Genomic DNA, 22282 nt, shown 5'->3' with positions numbered 1-22282 from the left:
TTTTGGTAATGACATTGGCTAGGTTAAGTCATTTAAATAATCATTGCTGATTAGCAAAGTCTGTGGTTTTCAGAGTTACTGGGAACAGACAGGCTATTTGTAAAATGGAACTTGGGTCAGTTGGGTCATACTCTACAACAGGGTATTTTAACCTTGGCACTGCTGATGTTTGGGTTGAATAATTCTTTTGGGGGCTCATCCTTTGTGTTGTAGGATTTAGCAGCATCCCCAGGTTCTACATAAAAAAATGCTGTTGGCACCCCTCCCCCCATGGCAGCCCCAGTGACACCAGATGCCGAATGTCTCCTCCAGGACAGCGTCACCCACAGTTGAGAACCACTGTTTTGCTGAGTCAGGCCGTGTTGTAGGGGGAAAATTATCAAAAAGAAAGGCTAACATTCATGTTAAATAGATTTGGGTTATGGAATATGTGTGTATTCATATTTAAAGTACACTTTGACTAATGTACTTCTTTAAACTCTTGCCATAGACTTCTCAGATTTGAAATCTTAAGACAGCTTTGTTATCTTTGAATGCTGTGTATTAGTAAGTAATAAAGATAAAAATTTGTTTCTTACAAAGCTAAATGTTTTATAAATTCAATAGAAAAATCCATTTGTTAACCCTGAACAGTTAATTTCAGGCAAGACTGTGTAGCTGATAGTAACTTTATTGAAAAATAAAAACAAAACTAAATTACCACATTTTGATACTGTTGTCTAGTTTGTTAAAACTTCAATACAGTAATAGGTCAACCTGCCTATGGTAGCTTAAGTGATAAATGACATAGAGCTTCAAAATGCATTTTTATATTGTTTCTAGTTCTTTAGGAGGAACTTTTAGGCTAAAAGACACATGTAACCAGTTACTGGGTAGCTACAGTGGCTAGTGATGGGCAGTGGCGTCTTAGACTGTTAGTTGCTGGACAAACCACTGACAACAGGTACAGAGCAGAGGGAGCCATCTATAAAACTTTATTCTCTTTATTGATATTCCTGGTTTGTTCACTGTTTTTTCTGACTTTGTCCACGTCTTCCTTTAGCTCCTTGAGCATCTTTAAGGCAGTGTCTAGTAAGTCTGTCATGTCTTCCTGAGGGACAGTTTCTCAGTTTTTTCCTTTAATGGACCACACTTTCCTATTTCTTTGTATGTGAATTTTTAGTTGTTGTTGGGTATCTGTACCACCCGAGGTCTTCAATTCTCTCACTTCCTTTCCAACTGTCTTTCCCTGGACACAGACACGCTGACTTTCTAAATTCCCCTGAGCCAGCCAGCAGTGCTTTCTTAAGTCCTAATCCTCACATCTCTAGCTCTCCAAAGGGGGTAAAAAAGGAAAAATGCAAGGGAAAAAGAAACAGGCACTGACCCTTCAAATTCAGCTGATGGGGATCCATCTCTGTCTTACACCTCTGCCATCATAAGCAGCAACTGTCAATCAAAACAAAATCCTAATATTTGGAGAACAAGGCCCTTAGGGCCCAATCTGAATCCCACAAGCACCTCCAGAAATGCAGGTACAGTGACTGCCACAGGGTTTGGGGTGGGAGGTCAGGCAGTTGCTAAGCCAGCCACAGGGGCTAAAATTGACAAACTGGTTTACCGCAGAGCCTTTCCCTGGAAGAGGTGAGCCTTTAAAGACTCTGGAGTCCCAAATATTCAATAGTTAAAGCAGAGATTCTGCCAGAGCCACTGTAACCTGGGAGGAGAGGGACTCCAGTGCTTCCTACTCCCTCTCACCTGACACTCAATGGGTTTCTCTTTACATAATCTTTCTCAGCATAAACAAATGAAAATTTTACTTTGGATCCCCAAAATGTAATGCAACTTTCAAACACACCTTGAATCACACTGCATGACACTGGAAGACTCCCACACAGGTGCACTTAGAAATGCCGTGAGTCAGCAGAGGGGATGCTTGAAACCACACAAAGCGGTGGCCACGGCAGTTTTGTGGTCGAGAAGTGATGTTTTAAGCACTTAATATTCTAAAATGTTAATTTCCTACATTTTACTGGGCATGTACCTCACAATGATTTCTACTCAAATTAATTTTCAGCAGTGGACACAAGGAGCAGATGCCCACATTTAATTGCTGTAGTAAGTTAGGCAACATTCTGTTCCACTAAAAAGTATTTTTCGCTTTGAAAACAAAACGAATTGCCATTTACTTTCTTTTCCCTTTTCATCTGCCCAAACTGACAGTGATCTGTAACTAAAAAAACAAAAACAAAACCAACTAAATAAAACTGCTTTCTTTTGGAAGTTTATTTTGGATAAAATAGTTGAAGACAGACTACAACAGTACATTGTACAAAAGGACTAGAAGATAACAGTCCTGGCATCCTGACATCTGTAAGCTTTCACCAGCTAAGGACTCTTCCCATGCAGTGAAACAAAAGTTCCCTGTTGCACAAGAGAGTAAGATTTTTCTCCATCAGAAACAACATAGTCACATAAATATATCCTTCCAGCCCTGCAAGTCTGAAGCCACCAAAACTCCGTAAATGAGAAACCACTGCCTGCTCAAAATACCTGTAATATATTATGCAGCAATAAAAATCCCCCACACCTGGACAGTTATCGGGTAACCACAGCTTTCAGCAAAGCAACAAGTGCTTGAGTTATTCCATTGTCATGTTCAGTTTACAGATCATAACTCCAATTCTGTAAAACCAAACCAAGAAGAAGTCGAGCCAAAGCGCTTCAGCTGCGATGGACACTATCTCCTGTCCTTTTTACCAGCTTTCCTCTTTCCCGAGAGCAGGTGCTTGGGTTTCATGTCAAACACATGTCTGTCTGCCTCCCCTTTCCTCCCCAAGCGATTCATCTTCTTCTGAGCGTTCTTCATCATGGTCTTGGCTTTCTTCACCATCTATAAAGCAGAAGAAAAACACGTCAGCTGTGGAAAACCTAATTTCCAAGCAAATTTCCATTACCTGTTAACACTCTGTCTGAACGGTCCGGGTCTGTGCTGTGAAGAGAAACCCTGGTGAGTCTCACTCATACCATGTTCCCATGGATCCACCACAGTACCTGCAGGAGCTCAACCAGTATCTGCAAGATGGAAACTACCCAGATAAGTCTCGTACCTACAGGGACCAGATACACTCAGACCTGGACTTCCTCTCAGACACACGGGGACACTGAGATTCCGGCCCATCAAACTACTCACGACTGACAAGTGTCAATGCTAGTGTTAAATCCAGACTACCAGATGGAGACGGCGTGGTGGAATGGGAAACTCGGGCTCCCAAAAGGGAGACTGCTTGTAAGCTTATACACAAACTTTCTCATCTGAATTTTCAAAATGCTAAAACTAACCATTTTCGTGTTTATTTAAAAAAAAGAAGTTTCAGCAAAAGAGACTATACATCCAAAGTGTCTTTCCCAAAAGACTCCCAAACAGCTCTCTCTGGGCTGGCTCCCCACATGGGCCTGCGGTGGGTGAAGGCCCCATGTCCAGGTTCTGAGCAGGACCGTTTCCTAGCACAGCCCTGAGCGGCTAGGACAGAGGCTCAGGCCGTGGTGCTATTACCACACCCTGCTCTGTCCACCCCAACAAGAAACAACATGCACTGAGGGCAAAGGTCCAGGGACACCCGGCTGTGGCAGGCCCAAGCCCGCCTCTCGGGGTGCAGCACACAGCCAACGCCCACTCCCCCATCTCCCCCCCCGCAGTTCTTGCAGCTCCAAGTGTTTGCCCTGAGCCCTCGTGTGATCAACAGTAGAAGCTACCATTTTATTAATTACACCTTGCAAGGACTAACCTTGACGTCGCGGAGACCAGAGACATCACGTGGGGTCCGAGAGCAACTGCGACTCCGGGCCACAGACGTGGGCGGGACAGAGTCTTCCCGCTTCCTTTTCCTTGTGACGCTCCGAGACCTTCTGGCCTGGACCATATAATGGGCCTGAAACACACAGAAAGCAAACTTCAGTGCCTCAGGGTCCCAGCCTTAGTGACAAACATGAAGTTATTCCAACGAGGAGAGAAGGCACATGGCGGGGTTTTTAGAACCATTGTCAAATAAGTTAAATACATTTAAAATACACATAGTTAACTTCACATTAATTATTGGTCAAATAGTTTTTTTTTTTTTTTGGCTGCATTGGGTCTTTGTGGCTGCGCACAGGCTTTCTCTAGTTGCCGTGAGCGGGAGCTACTCTTCCTTGTGGTGCGCGGGCTTTTCAATTACGGTGGCTTCTCTTGCCGCGGAGCACAGGCTCTGGGCGCGTGGGCTTCAGTAGTTGTGGCTCGCGGGCTCTAGAGCGCAGGCTCAGTAATTGTGGCACACGGGCTTAGTTGCTCCACAGCATGAGGGATCTTCCTGGACCAGGGCTCGAACCTGTGTCCCCTGCATCGGCAGGTGGATGCTTAACCACTGTGCCACCAGGGAAGTCCCAAATACTCTTTTTCACTTTCACAGCTGCTTTAAGTTACAGAGCTGATTTTAACTCCATTTAAAAAACTTTACTTAGAGCTGCCTGTTCAGCCACGTTAGCAGCACAATTTATGTAAAGTGCTGTCTCTCCTTCATGCCCCCCTTCCGGGATCATCCGCCTGAACACAGTGACGGCCGCCTGAAAGCTCAGCCTAGCGGGTGCTGAGATCCAGCTCTGCAAGCCAGCAGCTTGGCACCCCAGCCCGTGGCGCCTGCTCACGTTACTGTTTTGAAATAAGATGACACAATGATGTGAGAGGCAGGCACCCTAGAGCCCAGCACCTGATAAACAATCCAAAGTCAGAAGCCATATGTGAACATTAAAATAACACCCCATGTGAGCAGGATGGGGTGCTCACGCAGCTCACGCACTGCTGATCAAAATCCGAATTAGTCTAACACAATGTCATCCTTTTGTTTCGGTAATTCCACTTCTTGGAATCTGTTTTGAGAAAACAATCCAGAACATGAAGACGTTCTTTCACACAAAGATGTGCATTCTCCAGAGTAATTCATCAAGCAAGAAAAACTGGGATCCTGAAAAAGGTATCTGAAATGCCTTCTAACCTCTGGGCTCCAAGGAACAGCTTTGAGCTATTTACAGCCTACGTTCCTCTCACGCCAAGAAACTCAAGACCACCTCACGTTTACCTGGTGTCTAAACTGAAGCTCTACGTGAAGACATCAGTCACCAAAATCAAAGCTGCAGCTCAAGTCCTAAAAACTGCACACAACAACATAATTCTCAGTACAAACCCCGGCAGTGCTAACTCCTCTGTAACCCGCTCCTGCCCTGGTTCCCAGGATGGCGCCGCCCCACCCACGGATCTGAGGCCGTCTGCACTCACGTTGTCTTTGTTGTCCATGTCGACACCGAGACTGCGCATCTCATCCTCCAAAACCTTCCGCTGAACCTGAAGGCAGAAACGGACATTGTTTTAAGCAAAATTAGTTTGGTAAAATGTTTAAAAAAAATTTCAAGGGAAACCGTACCTTTTACAATGATCCATGATACACTTATTTTAGAAATTCTTTTACTTGGGCTCATGTGTATGTTTTTGGACAACTCATTAAATAACATGAAAATTAACATTTCCTGGGCAATTTTTCTGCGCAGGACAACGTACGTGTTGCCCCTGGATTCCGCTCAGCTCCCCGGGGATTCCCACATGCAGACCCCAGAGGCCAGCACCTCCTCCCAAGCACACGGAGCCCCACGATGGTGGGGATACAGCAATGGCCACGTCTGTCAAGAGACAGTCATTCGCCACCACACAGGAACAGTATTTCGAACACATGAATATCCTCCATGGAGAGGTGCCTGGCATCTGACATTTTCCCTCCTGTCCCATCTCACTCTAACTGCCCCGCACACCATCCTCTTTCCCTGGGGAGCTGTGCCTCCGGACAAGAGCACGGAGCAGGAGGAAGATGCTAAGAAGACGGACCTGAGAACTGGAAGGACCCTGACACCATCTGATCCACTTGTGCCTCAGTGTGAACTTCCCCGTCCTAACCAGTCACAGGGCCCAGTTAAATCACCTTTGGCCCTAAGTTAGATTGGGTTAGTTTTTCTGTAAATTGTAAAAGATGACTCCTAATAAAGAATTAAAGAATGTGTTAATTGATGACTTTACATCTAGAAATTTATGCATAACTCACAATCTTCATTTGTACAGCTACAAAGGGGTTGAATCCAACAGTGAAAGTCACCAAGAAGGGGTATAATACTCAGAATATGAAAGATCAACACTCACCCAACCTCAAAAGTCAACTTATACCAACAAAACAAAGTGAAGCATGTTTAGCATGGACCATACAAGACTCCAATACACAAAGAAATAGGTGACGCTCTTGGACACGACACGACACTTGCCTTCTTGGCTGTCCGAGGCATCCTGGGTCCCTGTGTATCCTTCTCTCTAGACTGCAGAATCTTCAACTTCTTTTTTTCCCTAATCTGTTTTGCCAGCTGTTGGATTTCCACCATTTCTTCATCTTCAGTTTCAGATTCACTGTCATACACTCCAGCAGCTGTTCTTAGCTCTTCTTCTTTTTCTAACTCTTCCAATTTCTTTTAAAAAAGTCATAATTAAACAAAGTCAACAATGAAAAACTCATAAGCAAGTGTAACAATCTTTACAGAAACCAGGTTTCCCCTAAGCCTTTCGGGGTATGATGAACACACGGGTCCAGACTCACGTGGGCCTCGCCCTCTGTGCCAGGGCTCACCTCCCCGCAAACAGGCTCCGTGCGGAGATGAGCACAAAGACTAAACCGACAGCCGCAGACTATTCTGTGCCACTTCTTTTCCTTCTTTAGAAACAACCACTCCCACCTCTGAGGCTAAAACATGTAAAATGTTCCCCTCGCTCCCAGCAGGTACATGAAAGACCCTCCATTCTTGAAGAACTGAGAACATCAATCTGAACTGGCCTTGGACCACGACAGCCCGTGTATCCATCCCAAAGCTGTCCCAAACACAAGCTCGTTGGCCATACAGTTAATAAAATTTTTAAATACATATAACGAATAAACCTCGACAGGAACCCGAGTCAGAGGTACCCCCATCACTACTAGCGTGAAAAGGCATAGGGAGGGAGGTTGGACGGGAAGGCCAGGTCAGGCCATCTCAGCCCAGACTACGGAAACAGGATGTCACAGAGTAAGAGACAAAGCAAGAGGCACAACTGAAGAGATTAAGACATGAAATATAAATCAAGGATGCCATTTGAGAACTGAGGAGTGAATAACAAGGGAAACAAGGAACATAAGTTGCAAGTATTTTATAAAATATTTTTTTTAAAAACTTGGCTGGCAGTTCCTCAAAAAGTGAAACATAAAATTATCTTATGACCCAGTAACTCTACTCCTAGGAATCTGCCCAAAAGTGTTGAAAACGGGCACTCAATACTTATCCATCAATGTTCATAGTAGCACTAATCACAATACCCAAACGGTGGAAACAACCCTATGTCCATCAACGGATGAATGGATAAACAAAATGTGCTACACATATAAAATAGAATATCACTAAGCAATAAAAAGGAATGAAAGCTCTGGCACATGCTACAACATGGGCAAACCTTGAAAATATTATGCTAAGTGGAATAAGATCAACATATTGTAAGTCTCCATTTATATAAAATATACAAAATAGGCAAATCTAGAGAGACAGAAAAGAGATTTGCGGTTGTCTGAGGCTAGGGGGAGGGGAGACTAGGAAGTGATTACTTATCGAGTACTGGGAGTTACTTTGGGGACGATGAAAAGGTTCTGGAACTACACAGAGGTGGTGGTTGCACAACACCATGAAGGTACTAGATGCTACTTAACTGTACACTTTAACACATTTAAAAAAAAAAAAACTTGACTCTGGAGAGAAAGGATAGCAACTAAAGGAGAACACAGGGTCTAAGAAGTTTTTGTTTGCTGTGGACACTCATATATTAAGAAACAGCAAACAAGGAGAGGACTGAAACAGGAGGCAGCTGCGTGTGCCGGGGCAGAACTTGGGGAAGACAAGCAGTCAGGCGGGGAGCAAGCAGCACCTGCAGCCACAGGGGCCCGCATGGGGTGGCGACGAGGGTGTCCACGCCCCGGGGACTCCCTTATGAAGTGAGGCTGCCCCTGAGACCAGCACAAGGAGCTCGGGCAGGTGGTCTGGGAGGAAGGGGAGAGTCTGCACCAGCACCCGGTGCAGGGACATGGTGCTGCGTGTGCAGGGCCCCAGGAGGCAGGGGCCCCAGGGTCTTGGTGGGCGTAGAAGGAACGAGGGCCATGGACAGAGGTGAGTGGAAAGTGGTGTGCATGTCTTTCGGTGGTCGTGTTAAAGAGGAATAAAAGTCAAATAATTTAACTAGTGACACAAACCTGCATGATGTCAGGATCAATGTAGTCGGCTATGTTATGGCCTTCCCAGATCTCAGGTATCTTATCATGTTTCTCAGATGAATTCATTATATCCCAGTACTCTAAAGGTCAAAGAACAAAAAGTTTATAGTTGTTTTTAACATCAACTACCATGTGCCCCAAACGAGCCACCACTTACGCAAGTCCTACACCTGTGAAGACAACAGAGCACTTGTGTTCAACACTAGGTAAGCAATGTAACATGCTCGACCAAAGGATTGCTCCAAGCACATCCCAAGACCCATCAGTACCTCAGGATCAAAGTGTCCAAAGGCATGAACAACAGATTATCAACAATATCAGCCTGGTCCAACACTTACATGCTAGGAAAGTTACAGAAATGATCACTCACAGAAAACTACCTGGGAGGAAGAAATCTCAGAGTCCTGGCAGTATGCAACCTCTCGCCTTCAAGAAATTAAATTAACAAAATGCTGCAAGACTTGCACCCATTAATGCACTTTCACATTTTTCACACAACTGGCATCTGAAAACATCTATCACATTTGAGCCCTTACTTTGAAGATCCAGAATATAATCATCTCCCATTTCCAGCTCAATGTCCCGTTCCTGCAATGAAAACACAGTTTTCATCAGTGCTATTTGACCTTCAGAACCAGAACTGCTGGGCCCCCTCCCTTCCCTGTGGAATCACCCCTTCTCCAACCGAAGAGCCAATCCTTTCAGCACCTGAGGCTCAGCGCCCATTTCTGGTGGGAAAGCTGTTTCTGCCACTGGCGGACCTGGCACCTCCACCCAGGAGGGTGTCCAGGCCCCAGGGGGTTTATGCTCCAAAGCGCTGCCCTGCACATGCTCTCCAGCGCAGGCCCATGGGCGCTCCCGTCACCTACCCGCCTCCTCTTCGGCTCCCTGAGCTCCATTCTCTTTCTGCGTGCCACGACTCCTTCAGGGATGAATGGGGGCCGCCCCTGAGAAGACATGAGTGGAAATACCTAAATGAAATGCCTTGCTAAATCAAAACACAAAGATGAAAAACTACAAGCAAATTCTCCATCTGCATGGGAAACACAAAACCACACCCAGACCAACTAAAAACCAAGATGATCTGGGGGAGAGGGGAAGGTGCAGGGCCAGTCTGGGCAAGGAAGCTGGGAAGGCTCCGTAAGCCGATTCTAAAGTTTATTTAGAAAAAACAAACGGTAAGAGAATCAAGAAAAAGTATGGATGAAGAAAGCAATACAGGAGAAATAAAGCAGATCAATGAACATGAGAAATTCAGACATAAGCCCAAGCACAGAGGGGAATACGATGGGAAGACACATCATCCAGCCATCAGTCCTGAGATAAACGATGAACTGGGTGAAGACCACCACCTGCTTCCCATGAACAAGATAAAACCACAACTAAATGAAGACTTCTATTAAAAAAAAGGTAAAATTTAAAAATTGAACCATCAGAATACAGAAGAAAAAATACCTTGGACAAAAAGAAAACAAATCTACACAACATACAGGAGTCTGATTTCCTTAATATAGAAATTACAAATCAGTAAGAGATAACCTAAAGAAGTGAAAAAGCAAATAAGTATGTCAATACCAAGATACACATCCTGTTCCACATGATGTTCACTAACTGAAAACAATCATGTTGAATAATCACTGAGTGTGACTGCCTGAAACTACAGTGTAGAAATATCACTTCTTATAATGTAATTTCCACTTTACTTTGGGGAAAAAAACTGAAAACTGGTGTAACTCTTTGAGAACAAATATGATAAAAATCATTAACAACATCACTGACAGTGATCTTTACCTGTATTGTTAATGCCTAGACTAGCTACCAAAAATTAGTGTTGAATGAATAAATACATAAGAAACATTAAAATAAATAAAAAGTGGGAATTCCCAGGTGACCTAGTGGTTAGGATTCTGGGCTTTCACCGACATGGTCCTGGGTTCAATCGCCGGTCGGGGAACTGAGATCCCACAAGCTGTGCAGCACAGCAAAAAAAAAAAAAAGAAAAGAAACTCATCACAACAATGGAAGCATCTTTAGTCCGTCACACTGACACAACAGGAAGCGTGCATTCTCAAACCTTCAGGAGTATAAACCTGCAAGGCATTGTTGGAGGACAATGACATTTTCGATGCCATGCCTTAAAATTCACTCTACAGATATATTTGCAATTAAAAACAGAGACCTATGTATGAAAACGTAACCTTGAGCACTAGTTTTTAATAGCAAGAAAATGAAAAACTTGAAAGAAAATATATTCCCGTGTTTAAAGTTTTTAAAAAAAAGCTTATATGCCAAAATGTTTCTGGACAAATAGACAAGCTGAGAGTTATAGTAACAGCCTCTGGTGGGGGAGCAGGTTTAACCTGGCTCTTCATGCTCCTCCTCTCACCGCTTCGATTCTTCCTGACATACATGGCATAACCTTCATTCTGAGGAAGATGCGAGAACACCCGGGAAATCCACTACCGGGGAGGCAGGCGCGCGGGTCCCCACCAGCCACGCAACCCCCTGCCTCAAGGGCCTCCGCAGGCGGCTTTACCTTGTCATCTCTTCTGCTGGGAACAGCCAAATGCAGTCTGTTCAGCACCTCGTTCACTTTATTTCCTTTCATTTTGGTTTCAACTCGATGAGCCAAAAGCCTGTCACAAGCCTAAGAAGGTGAGAAAACGTGGCACCAGGTCACAGGGCACCTGGCACAGCCTCATGTTGCCTTCTGGAAGGAACCAGGAACCAGAGCCCCCATAACCAGAGGACAGTCCCCAGGTTTGGAACCTGCTACGCTTTTCCCTCAGAGGCAGCATCTGATGGCTGAGTGCTGGGACCCCCAAGGTCCAAGTAACTGCCCTGGGGCAGACCTCACGCTCTGGACGGGGGAGGGTGGGCCGGGTGCGGAGGGGACCTCTCTCTTCCTTCCCGGGTCAGGGTCAGGCCCAGCCCGAGGAAGAACCCTGAGGCAGCAGGACTAAGTGAAAATGACCTGTGCTGGGAGTGTGAGCATCTCTTCACATCCCCCCATGTTCACTGGGCGGGTGGGGGCCCCAGGATTCATCTCTCAGGCGGAGCTACTAGTGCTCAGGGTTGTTAACACCCAGAGAGAAACATTCCTGTCAAGGAAAGGGATCAACCCTGCTTGTGAGGAAGCACTGACCTCTGTCTTCACTTTAATAACCCCTTCCTCCGTCAGGGTGCTGGTCTCCACCACAGAAAACCCTTCAGCCTGAAGATCTAGAAATATTTTCTGGGAATACAAAGGACAAATGAGAGCTGCATTTATCCCCAGTTCCCCATGAACAAATCTTACTTCTCCTCAAATGGGTGCTATAAATGCTAATTATAATTAACACATCTGTGGTTTTTTAACTCTTTTGAAGGACATCTCCCCAAAACAGTTATTTATTTTTCCCTAAATTCAGCTGTGATTAAGAAAATACAGGGACTTCCCTGGTGGTGCAGTGGTTAAGAATCTGCCTGCCAATGTAGGGGACGCGGGTTCGAGCCCTGGTCCGGGAAGATCCCGCATGCCGCGGAGCAACTAAGCCCGTGAGCCACAGCTACTGAGCCTGCGCTCTAGAGCTCGCGAGCCACAATTACTGAGCCCGTGTGCCACAACTACTGAAGCCCTTGCGCCTAGAGCCTGTGCTCCGCAACAAGAGAAGCCACCGCAGTGGGAAGCCCACACACCACAACGAAGAGTAGCCCCCACTCATCGCAACTAGAGAAAGCCCGTGCGCAGCAATGAAGATCCAACGCAGCCAAAACTAAACAAATTAAATAAATTTAAAAAAAAAAAGAAAGAAAAGAAAATACAGGACTTCCCTGGTAGTGCAGTGGTTAAGAATCCGCCTGCCAATGCAGGGGACACGGGTTCGAGCCCTGGTCCGGGAAGATCCCACATGCTGCGGAGCAACTAAGCCCATGAGCCACAGCTACTGAGCCTGCACTCTAGAGCCCGCGAGCCACAACTACTGGGGCTGCATGCTACAACTACTGAAGCCTGCGCACCTAGAGCCCGTGCTCCATGACAAGAGAAGACACTGCAACAGAAGCCCACGCACCGCAATGAAGAGTAGCCCCGACTCACCACAACTAGAGAAAACCCGCGCGCAGCAATGAGGACCCAACGCAGCCAAAAATAAATTAATTTTTTTAAAAAAGAAAAGAAAATGTACATTATGGGGAGGATCAAATCAAACTACAGCAAGCAAACCAGAGGCTCTCTGGAACATTCTGTGAGACCTACCCTTCTGAAGAGAATCTTGAGAAAATTAAGATACAGATTTTCATAGAGAATATTCTCAATGCTATTTTTTATAAAATACCTGGCCTCCACAGCCTAAGATAATTCCTTAGAAAATGATACAGCAACGTGTACGAATCCAGCTACGAACGAACCACCAAGACCCCAGGACAAGGGACTTCATTTGCGCCTCCACGAATGCCACCCGACACCTTGCTGCCGGCCTGACCATGTGACAACGCTCAGACACAGGTGGCCAATTCACGACAGTCAAGCTTCTCAGGAATGAGTTCTGCTCCCCCCGCTCCCTGGAAAGACCAACCAACCATACCACCTACCAGCATGACCTGCATAAGACACCGCACCTGCCACCATGTGCCTCGTGCAAGACGGGGCAGAACCTGCACTGCAGCTCAAGAGACATCAGAGTCACTGACCGACACACGGCAGGCCCCACGCGGCGCTGACCAGCGTTCATAGCACCCGCAACCCTGCTTCCCAACCCAGCGATGCAACTGTTCCCACCACTGAAGCTCCATCACAGCTGGCAGTGGGGGCAGGACTTGGGAGCGTCTAACCCCAAGGGCTGAGCTTCCGGCACAACGATCACTCCTGACCTGCCCTCCCCTCCACACTCCAGTGCTCTTAGCCTGAAAAACTGAGATCACCCAATGAGTATCTGATCCTTTCAAAGAAAAGAGAATTCTCTGACATCAGTGTTTACATCATCAGTAACGTAGAGAGTACAAGGCAGTGCCCAGGGACACCAGAATGGCTATTTAAACACACCACGTTCTCACCAAGGGTTAAGTGTCCAAACCACCAGAGAGAGCCAGAGACAAGAGCACAGCCTCCCTAGAGACCCTCTCCTCAGGCCAGACAAGCGCAGCGTCTCTCCCACCAAACGGGGCCTTGCAAACCGGGCTGCTGGGCCTCCCAGAGTCTGACTGCGGAGGCCTGGGGTGTGCCCTGACTTATGATCCATTACCACCGAAAAGCAACGCCAACACTGCTGGTGGGGCCACGAGAGAGAACCACTGGACCAGCGCAGAGCTTCTCGAAGCATTTGTCCTGAGAGATGCCTCCTGGGGACGGATACAGGGTCAAACACCTTGAAAACCTAGGGCTAACGACGTTACCTGCCACTTGGAAAATTACAGCAGACAACAGGGTCACGGTTCTGGAAGGTCTGCAGACACTCCTTTTCCCTCACTCGCTCAGAGTTCACCCACAGAACCTGTGCAGCAGGTACTCCAGTAACACCCGAGAAATGCCTCCCACTAGACACACTCTGCTGCAGGCGCTGCTCCAGAGCAGCCGGCAGCCCAGGCCCAAGGAGCTGGGGCGAACCTTGAGGTGCTTTGCTCGTTTTAAGGCCCCAACACGAGAGGCAGCCCCTTCCGAACAAGCAGTCTCCTGAAGGCTACTGTACCGACCACACGCACGGCCGGCCCCACAGCCTCTGAGAGAGCAGGAACCAGGAAACGTCATGGTCCGTTTGCCATTAACAGGCTTTCCTAAGGTCACGTCGACTCAATCAGTGAGGATATTATCTCACTGCAAAACAAAAACCAGACTAGCATCGCTAACATTCCTTTTCAACTCTGATTGTGTAAGACGAGATTCAGAATTAGTAGGAAATATTGAAAACATCAAGGTGATTTACCTGATCGTCCTCAGAAAGTTCAGCTATTCTCTTCACGTCACATTTGTTTGCTACAATGATAAGAGGCTAGAATGAGAAAGAAAAATAACAAAATTATTACCTTCACGCTGCAGGTTACAAACTAAAACATTGGTCCCCACACTCACCTTGTTGACAAAGAGCGGCCTTATGTTCTGGAAGAGCTCCAGCTGCTCCCCGAGTCCGTGCCCACACTGCTCAGACAAATCCATCACGTAGAGAACCGCGGCTCGCAGGTGAGCCAGTGCCGTGATGGCCTGCATCTCAATGGTGTTGCGATCCTCCAGAGGGTGGTCCAGGATCCCCGGAGTATCCACCACCTAAGGTCAGACTCATTACTCCAGAGCCCATGTCTGCACAAGCTGCTTGCCCAGTACAGGCCGAGGGCGCTCACAAACCCAGACCAGCCCTGACAAAGCTGGTAAAGAAAATGCAGGGCTCCCAACTGACCACGGTAAAGAAGGCAGTGGGGGAAAAGGACAAATTAAGTATGAAAAACGGGGGAGGGGGCTGCAGAGCTCACTGAAGAACGAACTTGCCAACGACCCTGAGAAGGACCCCTCTTTCCATTAGTGACGACGACACAGAAAACAGGGATAACCCCTCCCACGTGCTAGGAATGACATCACCTCTCATAACATTAAATTCAACTGCGTCACGCTTGTAAATGGTTTCTGATGACCGGCCCATCAGAAGCACCACCATTAGCCGAGCGCAGAAGGCTTGCTGGGAGCTGCCGCGTCCCGAGCTTGCCGGGAGCTGCCGCGTCCCCTGAGCTTGCCGGAGCTTGTCCACAGAGACATTCCCGGTGACCCTGCAGCCTTCCCTGTGACCCTGCGTGCACTGGGACGTGGGCAGACACTAACTAGTCTGTGGGAATCCCCAGAATCAAACTCCAGGAACAAGAGCATGACTGTCCCAGCTTAGACAGCTCTCACCTGCCAGCGCAGATACTTGTAATCCATGTGCCCAACAAACAGAGACTTGGTGGTAAAGGCGTAGGGCTGGACGTCCACATCTGCTCTCGTCACCTGGAACAAACCACAAGTCCTGTACCGCGTATCCTCTGCAACAGAGTAAACGCGGCACCTACGTGTTATCGAGACTAACTGCTGCGGTAGGAAAAAAACAAAAAACCCCCACGATTCAACCTCACATGATTGAACTCTGACAGGAGCCAGCACCTCAGCAGGCAGACGGGCCCCTCTTCCTCAGGACCCGGGCCGCAGAGGCGGAGTATGAATCAGGCATCAGGGAGCAAGGAAGGCCCAGCACCTGCAGGGCACCACCCAGCTCCTCCTCTCACCCATCCTGGCCCCAGCGACGCCCCGCAGAACTTCCTGTGATGATGGGAACGCTCGACACCTGCACCTCAACACAGGCCCGTGAGCCACGTGGGGTCCCTGAACTCCGGAAATGTGGTCACAAAACTGAGGACTGAATTTTCTGCTGTTGCTTACTGTTAGTTAATTAAGCGGCCCGTCTCACCCCCAAGGCCTGGCTCACAAGCCCTGGAGAGGTCGGCTGAGACACTGCAGAGCTCAGCTGTCACTGTATCAGTGCCACTTGTGGACAAAACAAAAACCTACAGATCTGCAGGAGTGTTCTTAGTAGCAAAGAGCCCCACATGTAACCATTGTTTTTTTGGCACCTGGGCTGTTGCTGGTTGTGAGCTGACACTTTAAACACTGTTTCTACTCCATTCAGGTCCCTGAGCTCAGCTAAGGTGCTGCGTTAAACAGTTCCTTTAGCTCTGATAATAAACTCACTAAGTAAAGGGCAACCACTTCCCACTACACAAACCAAAGTTTACAGGCAAGTTGACACAGCAACCCGGGTGATATCACCTGAGAAACACCTCTGGAGCCCGGGAAGGTCAGTTCAACAGGCACGGTCTGCACGGTCAACAGTGACTCCCTGGCACTACTGTTCCCGGGACACGCATGTCCATGTGTTAACAGAAACGTATTTAAACATCTCAAATCCCTTAGAAATTCGTAGGACACACACAAAACTCAAAACTAAAATGGTCCCCATAACTGCAATATCCATCCAGGTTCAGGGTCGATCCTCGAGGATGGGAGGAACAATATTTTGGGCCCAGGGCAGTGCTAACTAGAGGACTGACTGCAGCCGCCCTCACCCCACGCAGTCAGGTCCTTGGTCACCGTGCCGTCAGGCGGACCAACCTTATTGATGAAGCTGGACTTGCCAACATTCGGGTATCCACACAGAAGCAGGGTCCTTGTATTCGGGTCAATGGTCGGCAGACGGGACAGATGCTGACGCACTGTGAGAAGTTTACAGTAAACGTGCTTAATTTCATAAGAAAACTTAAGAAACTCAAAGCTGAAGATCTGCTCGACTTAGCTGCGCACTCCAGGACTGTGGTCACATTACCCTCACTCCAACATTTATCATATACGTGACAGAGAGAATACGAATGAACGAAGAAGGGACCAGCTGCAGAGGCACCGGGCATCCAGGCTGTACCAGGAATCCTGCTCCCAGGCCCGACAGCATGGATTCCTATCCAACAGGTACAAGATGGGGCCCAAACCACACAACCCAGACAACTGAGGAAGAGAGACGATGTTTGAAAGAGCATTTTCGAGCGAGTGTGTGTGCCATCACTTCCTGGCTGGGCAGCAGGCTACTTCCATGTAATGAGAAACCCTCAGGAGCCTCGTCTGCTCCAGCGACACCAGTGGGCCACCCTGATGACCTAACGGCTCACTGGAAGCACTGTTAAAGCAGCCCAGTGTTACAATCTTGTCACAAATTATTTGCAAGATGCTGGGAGGGGTGGGGGGGGTCCAAAACCAAATCAGTTAAAAACACTTGAATTGTAAAAATATATGCATGCAAAAAGGCAAAAAATTGTTTCAATAAAAGTCCTACTACATTAATTAAGAAATCATCCTACTGAAAAAAACTACCAGGTAATAAAACTGGAGTAGCAGTTTGATGCTACCATGTTTTACAAAGAAATGCACCATGTTGTCAGTAACAGGTAAAACTATGGGTTACTTTATTTTTATATGTTTTATTACTTCCCCATGATTTATAACGTACATGCCTTACCTATTACACTTGAAAAACGTAAATTTTCTTAATAGTGCTACTAATGTGTAAGCATGTTAAGTGCTAGCTGCTTTTTCAGTAATATCTAACCTGTTAGAATTTCTTACAGGCTAGGCTGGGAAAAATAATTTGATCCTCTTATCTCTAAAATAAAACAAAAATAAACATTTTAAAAATAACTTCTCGACAAGGATCAAGTACGTTAACAGAATGCACTAAAACCTGTTTTTGCTGATGCATAACAAGTACCTTGTTCCAAATATTCCAAACTCTGCTTCTGTCTTTTGATAATAGTACACATTCGCCCAAGGGCCGCACGTTTCAGCTGCTTGCAGCGGTAGAGAGAATCACCATATTTCATAAGCCGCACATAATCTTTAGCAACGCTGAAAGACATAAAAAGAAATGTGTAAGAGTTTTCTCTCTTTTAACAGTAACTTAAAAGATATTATATTAAGAAAATACCTTACTTGTCCACTAAATTTTTGGCAATATTTATTTGTCCTAGAGCCAACTTGTAATGATCCTTGTCATACAGAATGTTCATCAAATCAGCATAAAATGGATGAATATCCTATAACAAGAAAAACAAAGTGGTCATTTTGCTCCAGCAGTTTCTCCTCCCAATATATGAATAACACCTGAAGAATAATTTCCTAGGGAAACAAATCGCACCTCTTACTCTTCCTCACCCCCCCAGGATCTTCTCCCCAGTCCTCTCTCCTGTTCAGTGACTGTTTAGTTCACAGAGAAAAATGGAGTCAGCAGGGCAGCCAGGCCCATCTCCATCTGAGCACCAGAGTCCGCCCCTCACCACTAAAGAACTGAGCTGGAGAAATTCTTCCCTGTCCCATCAACCTTACACTATTATTGCCCCAAAACTTTAAAAAAGTTTTAAAATTCTCTTAAGCCCACAATCCGCCCATCTCTGCTCCTCTTCTTGGCAGATGCTCTCAGCTCCTCAGCTCTGGAGCCACCAGCGCCCTGGCAGCCGTGCTCCCCACCTAGTGCTCTCACCCCCACAGACCAGTCCTCCTTCGAAAGTCAGTCAGAGCAAGGCCAGCGAGGCCGGTCCCAGGCTCCACTGCAAAGGCCGCTACACAAGTTGCCTTGCCCCACCCACACCCTCTCTGACCCGCCTCCTGGACCTTCCTGTTCCCTAAAGACACCACACTCTGGAGCCCGGGGCCTTTGCACTTGCTGTTTCTGTGCCTCAGTGCTCATTCCCCAGGTAGCGCACGGCTCTCGCTTCCTTCAGGGCTCAGATAGCAGCCCTCCCTCGTCTCCATACCCATATGACACACATGTTTTACTACCTCTTCCCCCCACTAGACAAGATAGGGGCTTTAAAAATGACTGCTGAACAGACACAGCAATCGTTTAATGAATGATAATCCACTCCAACCTTTTACTCGAAAATTGTTCTCAGATAACTTTAGTTTGAAAAAAAAAAAGCCAACAGGAATAGAATGTTCATAAACTTGAACCCCTAATGTATATTAAAAAAAAAAAATGATACCAAGGATAAAAAAGATAAATTTTTTTTACAAAGAACAACAAAAATCTGGTGTTGATTAGATCAAAGTATTTTCTGTTTGCTCACATCAGGTGTTTCCTGGTGTCTTCATCTCACTCTTACTGCCTTCTTTATCCCCAGGTACTTCCTGAAGTACCCCCACTTTCCCAAGAAACTACACCCTCATCCAGCCAGTAGTCATTGAGCACCTATCAAGTCCCGGAATTTTATAACAGCAATTTCTGTCACATAAACCAATCTCTTCTCACTGCCTTAACCCACCTTCAGGGACTGTTGTAGGGCAGTGGCACGTTTAGGCTCTCATGCTGTACTGCTGACCCCACATCCATCACCTCCTCAACAACCCTGCAACCGTGTCGCCCCACACAGGGACTCCACAGGCAGTGTCCTCTCTTGCGTCCTACAGCTAAACACACAAGCAAACTGCTCTACGCAGCAGAGCTCCACTTTGGGGGCTCAATGCAGAAGGCGGCTCCCCACGAGACTGCTTCTTGCCCGTGAAGAAACTACACAGACGGTCATTAGCTGATGAAGCAACAACATCACAAACACTGCTGGGACTCAAGCCACTGGCCCAACTTGAGGCCACAGGAAAGGGAGCCTTGGAACGAGGGAAGAGAGAAAGCACACAAGCCGCCAGAAGCTCGGCCTTCTGAATTCAGTCCACAGCTTTCAGAGCTCGGGTTGGCCCATACAAGCCTAGAGGTTACAGAAAAAGCCCGAGTGAGGCATGCTCTGGGCCCTCGTAGATGGAGTTTGACTGGGGGAAAAAAGATACTAAGGACCCAAAACACCTGTACTCTGTTCCCAGTTTTGCCACTAACTCTCAGAGTAAACTTTCACAAGTCAATTATTTCCTCTTTCTTTCATTATCTCTAGACAGACCTGGTTTAACCCTGTCTGAAGGCTCATATTTACATAATCACTTATGTTTCCCAGAATCACTTACATCCAATTTGGGGAAATCCGTCAGAATCTGTGAGAGTCTGTCATGGTAATTCTGCTGAGTAAATTTGACTTTCCTCATATAAAAATGTCTAATGCGATGGATTTGATAATGTTTATGGATAACTGTCGGAGTCTTTCGTTGAGTCTTCGACAATGTCAAGTCAATAAAGTCCTGCAATTAAATAAAGTAAGACACAGTTACACCAAAAACGTCTACTTTCACCCACTTATTTGAAACCATCTTAAAAGACTAATATTTAACAATACAATATATTTTAAACTACAAACACATTTTATAACTAAATCTTCAATATAAAACTTGTTCATCTTTATAGTTTCTGGCCTTTAAGAAACACTCAGCAAATGGCTGCAGAAATAAATTTTATCCTACGCTTTCTTCACGTTATCCTCATTTCCAAATACCTAAGAACCTCTGAAATATAAGTAGCCAGACAACTCAAGCATAAACCAGAAAAAAAAATTTTTTTAATGAGAAACAGTCGTACTGTTTCAGTTTGCGTATCTGTGGCTTTGAAAGTACATAAAATAACAGATAAAACTAAAACCCACTATATACTATTTCCTAAGGAAAGGTGACTAAGGTATGTAAGGTGACTACCAGAGGATACAAAAGACTTTTGCATGAATTCCCCAGTGCAAACGAGCCAAGAAGACAGGTGCCGGCAACACTGTTAGCTCCGGGAGGGACGCCGCGGTCTCGCCTCTGACCGCGACCCCTCTTCCATCTGGCACAATCCACGAACCCTTTGGGGACAGTTCAAAACCTACCTACTTCATAAAGTTTGCCCTGACTCTCCCCCTCTTCTTTAGGGAGGACCCTAACATCTGAGAAGGGACCCTAACCCCGGGCAGCCCTAAGCTCTGAGGAAGGACCCCGACCCTCTGGGGAGACCCCTAACCCGGGGGCCCTAATCTGGAGAGAACATGGTCTAAGACGGGGGCCTGGCGGAGGAGGCGACCCCTCTCAGCCCAGCGTCACAAACCGGACCCTCGATTCCTGCGACCCGGCAGAGAAAAGTGTGGGCGGAAGAGCCCTCGGGGCCGCCTACCTTGGCTGACGGCACCACCGTGATTTTCTTGAAGTTGTAGTGCGCCATGCCTGCCATCAGCCACGAGGGACGGGTGCTCTGACTTCCGCCGGGGGGAAGGGGGGAGGGCCGGCGGGTAGGAGGAACTTCCGTCGAGGTGGACGGGACTTCCGCTAGCTGCGCGTCACTTCCGGGCGCTCCCTGCGTCCCACACGCACGGCCTCGGCGTCGCACAGCGCCCCCGCCCGGCCGGAGGAGGGGTCACGGGGCCGGGGGTGGGGCTGAGGGCGCGCTGAGGGCGGGAGGAAGACCGCGCGGGGGAAGCGGTTTCGAGGTTCAGTCCCTGCCCCGTAAAGGAGAGGGTCCTGAGAGGCCTCCCTGGGGGTCTGTGCTCCCCGCGACGGTCACCGGCTCCAGGGCCCGGCCGCGATCCCCTCCCGGCCCGGGTCAGGAGTCTTAGGAGCCTCGGGGTGTCCGGGTGGTCAGAGGGGCTCGGAAGGCTCCGGGGGCCTCGGGGAGTCTGGGGTCTCTAAGGGCCTGGGGAACTCAGGATCTCAGGAGGCCAGGGGCTCTGGGCTCTCAGGATCGGGGAGTCTTGGGGGCCGTGCGTCGCGGCCGCTGGCGGGGTGGACGGAAGGTAGGGGGGCGCGAGGGTCTGCGCTTTGCGCGCTCACGCCGCCTCTCCATTTGTGAGCGCGATAAATCTTATTAAATAAACGCCGTTGAGGCCGAATCGTCTGCAGAGAAGGGGCCCGTCTCCCTGCGGGCCGGAGTCCGCGCTCGCGACCCCACCCCCGGCCCGGGCAGCGACCCGGGCCCTGGGCCCTGGGCCCCGCCCGACCTGCCAGCCTTCCCCTGACCTGGGCCCTCAGCCGCAGGCCCTTTGTCAGTCATCATTTTCTCTGCTTCCCGTCTTCTCAGAAGACCTTCTCTTCTACCCCGTGGCGTCTGTGACTCTGGCTCTTAGTCTCTCCGCGCCCCTGACCTTGGCTGACTTACCTGCCTAACGAGCTCCACCTGGAGCTTTTGCCCCCGCCCTTTGCTCTGCCTGCCGGGGTCTCACCGAATGCTTGAATGGACCAGACATTTCCAATCAATTGTGTAATGTCCACCTACACGATTCCAGATATGGCAACGCAGCATTTCTGAAAATTAGACTCCAGGTCGGTCCATCCTCACCGCCCTGTGCGGGAGGGCAGCCCCTCCCCCTCCCACTGAGATGCCAGGAGTGTGAAACAGGCCGCGGGTGAGATCAGGCCGAAGGAGATGGCCCCCAAGACCTGCGAAACCCCACGGTGGAGGGGCCGGGGGCTGCAGCCGGCTCCGCACGTGCCCTCTGGAGTGCACTGAGAAGGCGAAGGGGCTGGGGCACTGGAACACTCCCCACCATAATCTCCCCTAACGGTGGCC

General features: G+C 47.9%; 1 protein-coding gene across 1 annotated transcript; it reads right to left on the bottom strand.

Moving 5' to 3' along the window:
• Positions 1-2241: 2241 nt before the first annotated feature.
• GTPBP4 (GTP binding protein 4) lies at positions 2242-20992 on the bottom strand. Its single transcript, XM_068559544.1, has 17 exons — positions 20894-20992; positions 19825-19995; positions 17809-17912; positions 17588-17724; positions 16444-16544; positions 15193-15285; positions 14383-14574; positions 14237-14302; positions 11482-11571; positions 10873-10983; positions 9206-9283; positions 8873-8924; positions 8316-8416; positions 6319-6516; positions 5291-5356; positions 3768-3911; positions 2242-2872 (listed from the first exon to the last, which is right to left on the bottom strand). Exons 1-17 carry the CDS (start codon positions 20948-20950, stop codon positions 2720-2722), a joined length of 1914 nt encoding a protein of 637 aa, XP_068415645.1. The 5' UTR covers positions 20951-20992; the 3' UTR covers positions 2242-2719.
• Between the last annotated feature and the right edge of the window lie 1290 nt (positions 20993-22282).

Source organism: Eschrichtius robustus, chromosome 1, assembly GCF_028021215.1.
Source record: "Eschrichtius robustus isolate mEscRob2 chromosome 1, mEscRob2.pri, whole genome shotgun sequence".
Lineage (NCBI taxonomy): Eukaryota > Metazoa > Chordata > Mammalia > Artiodactyla > Eschrichtiidae > Eschrichtius > Eschrichtius robustus.
The sequence above is the reverse complement of the archived record's forward strand: the minus strand, read 5'-3'. Positions and strand labels throughout refer to the sequence as shown.

Coding starts and splice junctions, on each gene's coding strand:
- GTPBP4 (XM_068559544.1), bottom strand. CDS start 20,950: ATGGCAGGCATGGCGCACTACAACTTCAAGAAAATCACGGTGGTGCCG. Junction 17,725..17,808: donor GCCAAAAATTTAGTGGACAA/GTAAGGTATTTT, acceptor TATGTCTTTCAG/CGTTGCTAAAGATTATGTGC. Junction 16,545..17,587: donor TTTGGAATATTTGGAACAAG/GTACTTGTTATG, acceptor AACTTCTCACAG/TGCGTCAGCATCTGTCCCGT.